The sequence below is a fragment of the Montipora foliosa genome, chromosome 3, assembly GCF_036669935.1.
Source record: "Montipora foliosa isolate CH-2021 chromosome 3, ASM3666993v2, whole genome shotgun sequence".
Classification (NCBI taxonomy): Eukaryota; Metazoa; Cnidaria; class Anthozoa; order Scleractinia; family Acroporidae; genus Montipora; species Montipora foliosa.
Genome location: NC_090871.1, coordinates 13,902,726 through 13,912,725, shown reverse-complemented (window position 1 = coordinate 13,912,725; position 10,000 = coordinate 13,902,726). Strand labels below are relative to the sequence as shown.

The 10,000-nt window shown below is 40.5% G+C and overlaps 2 protein-coding genes across 2 annotated transcripts in view; one reads left to right on the top strand and one right to left on the bottom strand.

The window, feature by feature from the left end:
- The window catches only part of LOC137996841 (uncharacterized), a 5,585-nt gene extending 1,400 nt beyond the window's left edge, over positions 1 to 4,185 (bottom strand). Inside the window, exons 1-2 of the mRNA XM_068842449.1 lie at positions 3,959 to 4,185; positions 1 to 1,757 (exon numbers count right to left, since the gene is read on the bottom strand). The exon at positions 1 to 1,757 is cut by the window's left edge and continues 1,400 nt beyond it. Coding sequence (XP_068698550.1) covers positions 559 to 1,757; positions 3,959 to 4,169 — 1,410 coding nt within the window. The 5' untranslated portion in view covers positions 4,170 to 4,185 and the 3' untranslated portion in view covers positions 1 to 558. The remainder of the gene's footprint in view (positions 1,758 to 3,958) is intronic.
- A 105-nt stretch (positions 4,186 to 4,290) lies between these two features.
- LOC137996845 (nuclear migration protein nudC-like) overlaps positions 4,291 to 10,000 on the top strand; it is a 37,672-nt gene continuing 31,962 nt past the window's right edge. The window contains exons 1-4 of the mRNA XM_068842455.1: positions 4,291 to 4,498; positions 4,753 to 4,875; positions 9,375 to 9,590; positions 9,773 to 9,880. Of these exons, the coding sequence (XP_068698556.1) occupies positions 4,421 to 4,498; positions 4,753 to 4,875; positions 9,375 to 9,590; positions 9,773 to 9,880 (525 nt within the window). The 5' untranslated portion in view covers positions 4,291 to 4,420. The remainder of the gene's footprint in view (positions 4,499 to 4,752; positions 4,876 to 9,374; positions 9,591 to 9,772; positions 9,881 to 10,000) is intronic.

Sequence of the window (10,000 nt, the reverse complement as noted above, 5' to 3'; positions counted from 1 at the left end):
AGGCCACGCCAGCAACAGAGCCAGACCCAGGCCTAGGTTTAAACCTTAGACTCAGGCTGGACCCAACAAAGTTCAACAAAACTGTAAGAAAGCTATCCGTAACTAGGGGGAACTAGGACAATGAGTTATCAGTAATTGTGAGATGTCATGCGACAAGGCGAGGGAAACAACCCGTTTTGAATCAATCCCCTTATTCCAAATCGGTTGCAATCCCAGAAGTGGTGAGCTTGCTCGCTGGTTAAAGGAAAGGAAACGAAAGGAACTTTATTTAAGTGTCTAGTTAATCTAGCACTGGAGCACTAATTGGGGACACGGTAAACGGAAATTAACAATTAACGCAAATCAAGTCAAATGTTGGTTTTTGAGGAGAAGGGAAAACCGGAGTACCCGGAGAAAACCTCTTGGTGCAGAGTAGAGAACCAACAAACTCAACCCACATATGACGCTGAGTCTGGGAATCGAACCCAAGCCACATTGGTGGGAGGCGAGTGCTCTCACCACTAAGCCATCCCTGCACATTAAACATTAACTAAGGCATTTTTACCTGCAATTAATTTGTTATATTTGAAAAGAATAGGCCTTCAGAACATCATTAGCTATTCCAACACACGCAGAGTAGTCACAAACTACTTTCTCAAATCCATTTCCAGCTCTTTGGAGGGATCCACCAAGCAAAGTGTATTTACTGTCAAGGGATCGGGGAGATGATCCCATCTTAGACCAGCAATATGTTCTGATGGAGTAGTCTCGTGAGCACGACATGACACGATATGCATCCACAAAGAGCCCAGTAACTGGTCCCTCATGATCCATATGGGTTTGTAAGCCTTTGAGGGAATGTAAGTCCCACAGACGAACAGTGTAGTCATGGCCACCAGAGACGACACTTGACCCTAAAGTGCTCACACAGGACACACCCCTGGTGTGGCCTTTAAAGCAATGCACCTGTTGCCCACTGTTGCCGTTCCAGAGAACAATGTCGCCATTGTCATACCCAGCAATGAGCTGATTCTGCTTGGTGCTAGCCCAGCTCAGGCACATGACTGTTGCATCTGATGGATGCTGAAGGGTGTGAAGCTCAGGCCGCTTCCAGCACTCTGGTGCCAGGTATCTTATATCGAATATCTTGACAACACTATCAAGCTTTGAAGCTGCAGCAAGCACATAATCGGATTGGAGCTTCAGGTCACTCAAACCAAATGGGCAGATCAGCTCAAACTGAGGGTTTGCTGTCACTCTTGTGTCCCATATCTTCACATAACCATCTCTATACCCAACCATGAGAAGACGATTGCCATTATCTTTTCTTTCTTTTCCAATCTCATTATTTCCACACAGCATTTTAGCTATGATGGCAGAATGGCTCCCTTGTAAAGCTGTATGTTCTTGACTGTTGACATCCCATAGTTGAATCCCTCCCTCCATGTCACCACTTGCCAAGAGTGAATTATGGGATATCACCGCCAGGCATGCGACTGAAGCTTCATGGGCCTCCTTCTTCCATAAATACTTTCCCTCTTTCACATTCCAGACACAGACAGATTTGTCTTGACTACACGTGGCAACAACAGGATAGGCATTCTGGTCAATTATGTCCATGTCATAAATATCATTGGTTGTGAGGAAAACCACATCTGACACTAGACTTCGGTGTCCATGAAGGGTTTTGCAAACATAATCCAGACCTGCCCTTCCTGTGGCTGCACCCGTCTCAATCTTATTGCGAGCCATGAAGTACTTTTGCCACGTCCTCTCACCTACAAAAGATTATCGGTAGCAAAACTGAAGTAAGTAGGGAAGATGTTCGTACTTCTGGAGTCAAAGGTAATTCTTACCTCCCACAAAAATGGATGAATAGGCATTAACTTGAATCAAGTTTCATGTCATATAGATTGTAACTAGTGCTGTTCAAACTGTAGTAAAAAAAAATGGACACCTGTATGGAAACATAATAATATCTGACTTGAAAGTCTCAAAGTCAGAGATTGAATTGCTAAGGGCGCAGCTCAACAAGGTCGGACAAAAGGAGCTGAGCAGCTGGCTAGGCACTGGCCTCCTAAACAAGACTCATGCATGATCTCAGAGAACAGCACCACAGCCAGATGGAATAACAACCCCTCCCACTTCTCTGATGGTTTGTAGGCTTCTAATTTGAATCAAGGGTTTCTCTCTCCAGGAACTCTGACTTTCCTCCCACATCAAAACAAACTCCCAGCTACCCTTCCCAGCACATTTTGAAGTGGTGCTCTCTGGGATCATGCATGGAGCCAAAGGTACCGGTATCTCATTCATGCTTTTGTTGATCTCAAGCTCCAATCTGGCTAATTATTGTTATTATTATTATTATTATTATTATTATTATTATTATTATTATTATTAGTGAAAAGGTAAAGTCTCTGCATACGAGCCAGAAGGCCCATCAGGCCGGAGCTTATTGCGGTTTCCATGGCATGAAGAGACTTGGAGTATTTCTACTCCCCCCTGGATGGGGTATCAGTCCATTGCAGGGTTACCACCCAGCATTAAATTCGCCGGTACCCATATATGCACATGGAGAGAGGCACCGTGAGAGTTAAGTGTCTTGCCTAAGAACACAACACAATATCCCCGGCCAGGACCCGAACCAGGACCACTGGCTCCGGAGTCAAGCACACTAACCATGAGGCCACCGCGCCTCCCACCAACACTGAAGATGGAACATAATTGTCCAGACATTACTGTGGTGGATCGAGCAGGTCATGAGTGGATGTTTGTTGATTTCTTGGTGCCTTGGGATAGGAATGTGATGACTAAACAGGATGAGAAAATCACCAACTACTCTCCTCTGGCAAAGGAAATCAGGAAGATACATCAGGTGTCAACGAAGATTGTGTTGCTGGTGGCTGGTTGTTTGGGTGTGATGTCTGGTCAGCTGGGGGGTGCTTTGAAAGATCTAGAGATTCTGGGTGTGTTGGAAGGAATGCAGGCCTGCACAGTCATTGGGTCCACCCTAATCCTCCAGAAGATGCTTAGTCTCTAAGCCCCAGGACCCAGTTGTTCAAACGATGGATAGTGCTATCCGTCGGATAAATCACTATCCAGCTGTTGAACAGCTGAGGCCAGGTCTGCAGTGTTTACGCCTGCAGAGGTTTAACGCCATCTCTGTGCAGGGTGTTCTAATCACAGAAAGTCAAGTATTATAATATTATCATTCTCGTGAAAAGTGTAGTTAACGGAACAGCAAAATGAAATTTAAGAAGTGGAGTGATTGCAGAATACGCGGTTTAGGAACAGAGTTGTTTATATGAATATCATTTTTTGTCCCATGCCACTACGGACAAGCAGCATTGTTAGACACGACTGCAGGACTGTGGTAGCAGTTTTTTAAGTAAGACATTTATATACCTGCCAACTTTTTCTGAGATATAGGCGTGAGATTTTTATCCTGGGAGTGCTGGGATTTTTGAAGACGACACAATCATTTCCGAAGTCTTCCGAAGACGTATAAACGTGAGCTCCCTCCCAGTGCTTTTCACTTAAAAAATCAGAGATCGTGAGAAAGGTATTGTCATTTATTCATTTTACACATGGTTTTCGTTCCTTACATCGGTCTGAGTTGACATATTTTTGGAAATTGTGTCAAGCAAGACGGCAACAACTCACATTTTTCCATCAGGTGTGAGAAATTGGCCCGCAAGCGTTAGCCGGCGTGCGATCGAAGTTTTCAACCCGCAGGAGTGAGACTCACGCCTAAGGTGTGAGAGTTGGCAGGTATACAGTTTAGTGGACGCGGAAGCAGCATTGTTAAACACGAATGGGCGATAGCGGTGGCAGCTTTTTTAAGTAGGACATTTGGTGGGCCGGGTATTCTGCAATCTAGCCCACCTTGCATCTCATTTGCACCTCAACAGGACATTGTATCATGCCTCGTTCCTTTAAAATCTGAATTAATTTTCCGCAATTGGTTTTTGTTACCCACCAGGTTTCAGTTTCCCTAGGTGGCAAAAGTTCCAGCGCTGTAAACAATGCCTCTTCCATAAGGATCCGACTTGGGAGACTTGGTACCAATCTCTACAAACTTGAGAACATTTGGCTAGGCTTTCTGGTGGAAGATAGCCAAAAATATTTACAAGCTCATCAAAAGAAAATGGACTTGTTCCTTTTTCCTCATACGCCATATTTGTACCCATCAACGCGCAGCACGGCAAAAATTTGGGAAATAGTCCTGGGAACAAAACTACTGAAAATATCCCAGAATACTTTGAGGGGTCATTTGAGAGGTAGATACAATAGTATATCATACATGATACAACTACCGTCAAACACGAGTTCGTAACTCGTTGCGAGGAGAAGCGCATGTTCTCTTGTGCACATTTTCCACGGTTTCTAATCATAAATTGCGAATTTTACAGAGGTTACGTCTTGTTCGTTTGACAGAAATATGACAGACGCAAACCCTGAGCGATTTGATGGCATGTTACTGGCGATAGCTCAACAGTGCGAAGGAGGGATTTCGGAGGTATGACATGTCTGCATGGGAAATATCTGCTCCAGCAATGCCGATTTTCTCCGGGGATTTTCTACAGATCTGTGCTTAGGTCTAGGAGAATTGACCTCGTTAGTCGCTGAAATTGTATCCAATTGCTCAATACTGCGAGATTAATTTGTGGGAAAAATATTAGATCATGCTTTTTGCTAACTTAAGCAAACTACTTGAAAGCCTTTTGGACTATAATCAATTTTTAGGTACATGTGTTTTCACTCCGCTTATAGTTGTTGGATGTTTTCTTCGGATTTCTGGAGAGAAAAACAGACTTCTTTGTTGGCGCTGGCAAAGCAGAGGCGGAGAAAATAGTGATGAGCAAGTTCAAAGAGCACCAGAAAAGAATTGAAGAGGTTTGTTTCAGTGAAAATTTTACAAATAATATTAATTATTGGGCTTATGTACTTCTCGCTCCTTTCGCCCTAGATGGGTTCTTATCGATGAGCGAAATCGTCTGGCGTTAGCAAAGTAAAATCTGTGAATGCAGCTACTTCAATCAGTCCAGTGCTCGGCAAACAGCCAATTGTTTGGCAGCTTTCGTTATTATAATCTACTAATCACCATCCAATTGGCTATTCCTCTTTGCATGAATCTATGACTCTAAATGCAAAGTGTGATTTTATAAGACTAGTGTTCTTTCTTTCCTAGAATCGTACGGGAATGGGACAAGCTACCAAAGGAAGTAGCATTGAAAGAATCACTTAAATCTTTCTAGAGTGAAATTTCCACATAAAATTTTATTAGTTCCATTTGTGTTTATAATATTGTTATTTACATTTTATTATCTTTTGTAATAGTTTTATGTAGTCCTTTAGGGTCTATATTCAGCATTGAACATAGGACTTACATGTAAATGGTAAATAAATAACCAAATAAATAAAACTGATACTAAACTGTCAGCTTGGTGAGACAACCTACAGTACCGCTTGAAACTATTAGTGCATTTGAAATATCATTCGGCAATACCTCATCTTTGCCGATAGTGTTCACCGCGAAATCACCTAGGTTGGACGAAAATCACAACCGAGGCAAAGACGAAAGCAAAGGAATGCCATGGCCGATTTAATTGCCGTAATGTGCTGCAAGAAAACAATGGTTGTAAAGCGTTGTTTGATGTTATCACACCTAGCTCCCCAAGGTAAAGAGTGAATATGCAAACTGTTTTTCGCAGCACCGACGTAACACAATTCACTGTCTTGAAAGCCTGTTATGTTCGTCTCAGTTTGCGGTGACAGAGAACAGAGAATGTTGATAATAACCTTTCATCGTGCATAATTCTTACATCTTTATATTTAATAATTTGTAAGTTTTTCGCTTTCATGATGAACAGTTCTCCCTAAGGGATAGAAAAAGCATTTCTTAAAAAAAAAACAGTGTGTGGATTATGCGTAACTAGTCGTCGCTAGTGCAGTCTGATACATTTAGAATAAAAAACGCTTCAAATTTTGTGTCCTGTCCAAATATAATTGTTTACGGGATATTTGTTGAAAAGTTCCAACTTTGATCTAAACCTTATCAATGACTCAAGTATACCAGCGAAGAACAGTCACTGTATTCCGAAGTTTGTTAAGCAATTCCTTGTCGCGCATGAATTACGATCATTTCTGATTGAAAATATTAAGTAGCAGGTCATTCAGCAGTTGAGCTTGAAATTCAGAAATATTTATTCTTCTGAATTAGTAAGATTAACTTGAACTAACGCTTCAACGACCATACGATAGACAAGTTTAAGCCTCTGCGAATTTGGCAAGTTAAAGCGTAAATAAACTAAGCTGCATGCTTCTGTCTCGTGAGTGAGAGTGATAGCTCATGAAATATGCTGTTCAATGCCAACTGCTTACATGTAACAAGTTTGTAACAAATGGAGAGCCAGCTGACAATTACTTGTACAGTTAATCGTTTTCTTCCATCTTTCAGTCGATGAGATCAAAATGTCTTTCCCGTATCTTTCAAGGCCGGCCGCTGTCACTGTTAAGACAAGAGATTTCCCAAACATGTGGTAAATTTCTTGAAGGGACTTTGTTATAATCGAGTGAGCCTACCATCTTAGATTGTAAATGTGGCAAATATACATATTAATTATTGATGCGATCCATCCACAAAAATATGCAGACTTCTTTGATAGCATCTGCTCTAAAATACAAACTCTTAAAGGTGAAACCTTGGTTTTCGGTTACCACAGACAAGGTTTTACTTCAAACTGAATACTGAATCTGCGGTTTCACCTGGTCAGAACCCCAGCAAATGCACAAATAGTTTCGAGCAATACTGTTGGTTCATTAACTCTGTAGGATCAGGATTTTAAAGTGGTACTATGATCAAATTTTTACCCCTAAATTTTTTGAGTGTATCACATAGAATTCCATGATAGAGCAAAAACGCCATTTACTGTTTGCAAATAATTTATCTTCATTAGTTCCGGAAATATTTAAGTTTGAAAAATGGGTAAATATGCAAATGAGATGACTGATGACGTCATACAAGCAACCCAATATTATATTGAGTATATAAATAGAGCTACCTTGGCCAATTTGCAGCGCAGACCATTGAAACTTGGTAGTCTAATACAGTAGTTCTACAGGTAACACACCTATGGCTATAAAAAATTATGTTCCCATGGCAACTCACTCTTTTCCAGTCCCCACCCACTTGATTTCAACATGTTAGTGATTTTCAGCTTGAAAAATGTTAAACAAGGCCACAAACTCGAGCTAACTTATTTACATGTATATGCTTGCTGGATCATGCATATGAAGTGCTGTTAGCAAATATCAAAATGGAATGCCAAAGGTGGCCAGAAAAGCTTTTAATATGGGGGAGGTCTGGAATCCAGTATGATGCCATGGTAATAGAACTGTTAAGCTCATATTGTGGAGATCATTTAGTAGAATCTTACTGCAAAAAATCAAAAATTTCTGATACAAATTAGCTGAGATATCTCTTTTCATCATATTTGAACAAAATTTGGTTGAGTGAATGACGCCATCACTTGGCTAATTTGCATATTTTAAAAACTCGAATATCTCTGGAACGAAAAGAGATATTTGAAAAAAGTAATGTTTCTTCTCACACAGACTACTTGTTTATGTTTCAAAATGGCTTAGATAGGAAAGATGTGATTTTTGTCATAGTACCCAGGGTTTTCTTTAAGGTTTTAAGTAGCCGGATTTTTTTGCAAAATAGACGGTTGTGGGTCCAGAGGACCCACCCGATGGGCTTTAGCCCATCGCTTCTAGGGGGGTCCGGGGGTTAGGGTTAAATTTTTGAAAACTGAATGCCAGAAAATGCATTTCCTGACATTTTGGGCCATGAAACTCAGACATTAGAAGGATAAATCAAGCTGCAATTATACTATGAAAACCATGTTACTCAAAGAAAGACGAAGTGATATTTCAATAATACAACCCTATAAACAAAAAGTTGAGTGATATTTTTTGTATCTTTTTGGTGGTTTTGCTGGAGCTAACGAGCCTGGCAAATATTGCCACTTGACAACTTGTAAAGATGGCACATACTTTGAAGGACTAGACCAGCAAAGGCTTCTGATTGGTTGTTAAATAAAGAAGCTGATTGGAGGATACTAATTGGCCAATGGCGTAAAGGATGTTTCGATCCTGTTTAGGTGCGAAGATGACACACATTCGTTCCATTGTGTAATTAGCGGGAAAATATGCTTGCGGAACTTGGTTGTTGTAATTTCGAAAATTGAAAATCACTCCAGCGGTTTAAGAGTGATGTAGTTTTTTTTCGAAGAGTTTAGGAGTTCCGTAAAGCAGCGAGAGTTGATCAAGAGTGACGTTGGATAAAGATCCGTTTTCATGTTGAAGCGTAGAGATGCCCTCGAGAGGACGAGCACTTACTCGGGCAAGTAGGATTTAACTCCGAGGAGCGTTACGTTCAAGTGTTTAAATAAAGTCTACGAGTCCTCAGCTTCTACGTTCGCTATAAATGATCAACTGAAAGGTTCGAAGTGAAAACAAAGGAGCGGTTAGTGAATGATCAGGGGCTAGTTTTGTTCCTCAGTTGAGTTGTGGTAAGAGATGCGTGAACGCAGGCTGAGCGTGTTGCTAGCAGAACATCATATGTAAATTTCCTTCTGGATTGAGAACAAACCTTTTGAAAGTGTTTCTTTGTTTATAAGTTTTTTTTATGATTGCGGCGTGATTAAAGGAAGTTTTGCGCGGACTGAAACGTCCTTGAGTGATCTTTCCTTCCGGTAAGATACAATCGGTGGATGTTTAAAGATATCGAAATCCAATATGGCGGACAACAAATCATATTGTTCCTACTTTCCCGCTACCGAAGCAAGATTTTTTCAAAACGAAAGTCTCAAGCATAACGTTTTTAAACTGCCCTTGAGTCAGAAGTCTTTTATGTGTTTTCAGAAAAGATAGGCACTGCAAATTTTTATTTGCATTGAGCCCAAGTAGTTTAGACCTCATAAACATCATCTCCTCTACTACATGTCTTGACTCTTCAAACAATGAAAGTAGCCGGCGAAACCTGACATAGAAGCCGGCGAACTTCGCCGGCTGCCGGCTCTTATATACAACCCTGGTACCACTTTAAATAATCGGGACAAGTCTAGGGGAGCTGCTGATCTATGTTGCCACAGAAATTGGCAATAGCTGTTGTGGTAACCGTACGTGTATGTACAAGGTGAACGCAAAGTCTGCTGCGTTTATGGGGAAGTACATATTCCTCTCCTTAGCCTAGCCTATCAAGGATTATGGGGGGGATCCAAATGTTTAATTTGGATATTTCAAGCATATACATCTAAATGCTAGAATTGAATTTGCAAAAAAAAAAAAAAAACTATGTGTATCATGCCCATCTTTTTTGTGCTCATCAGAAAAAGGACAGAGAAAGAAAAGAGGCAGAAGCTTTGAAAGCAGCCAAAGCTAAAAAGGAAGCCGAGAAAAAAGATGAACCTAAGATTCAAGAGGTCACAGCTGAAGAGGCGGAGAGAATAAAGAAAGAAGAAGAAACGAAAAAACAACAAGTGGAAGAGATGGAAAAGGAGGATACGAATGACAATGAAAACAAAAAGAATGGAGAGGGTAGCGTGGTGAGTGAAACTGAATGCAGTGTTTAGTCAGACCTTGATCAACCTTCCTTCTTGAAACTTTTTTCTTGGGTATCAGTTTTCTGTAATGCTTTGGTGGAATTTTCACATTTATTACGTATTACAAATATTTTAACAATGATAATAATTATTAAATAATTAATTATATATACATTTTTTCCAAGCCTAAAAAAGCCGAAGGTTCAGATGATGAGGAAGACGAAGATGCAAAGGGAAAAATGAAACCAAATACTGGAAATGGAGCAGATCTTCCAAACTACAAGTGGATACAGGTGAGTTTTTTTTTTTTTTTGGAAAAGTTCAAGAAATCTTCTAGACCAAGCATGATGAAATTTACTTTGCAATGAACTGATCTGATTTTAAGATAAGATTACACTGTATAATGCTTGCGT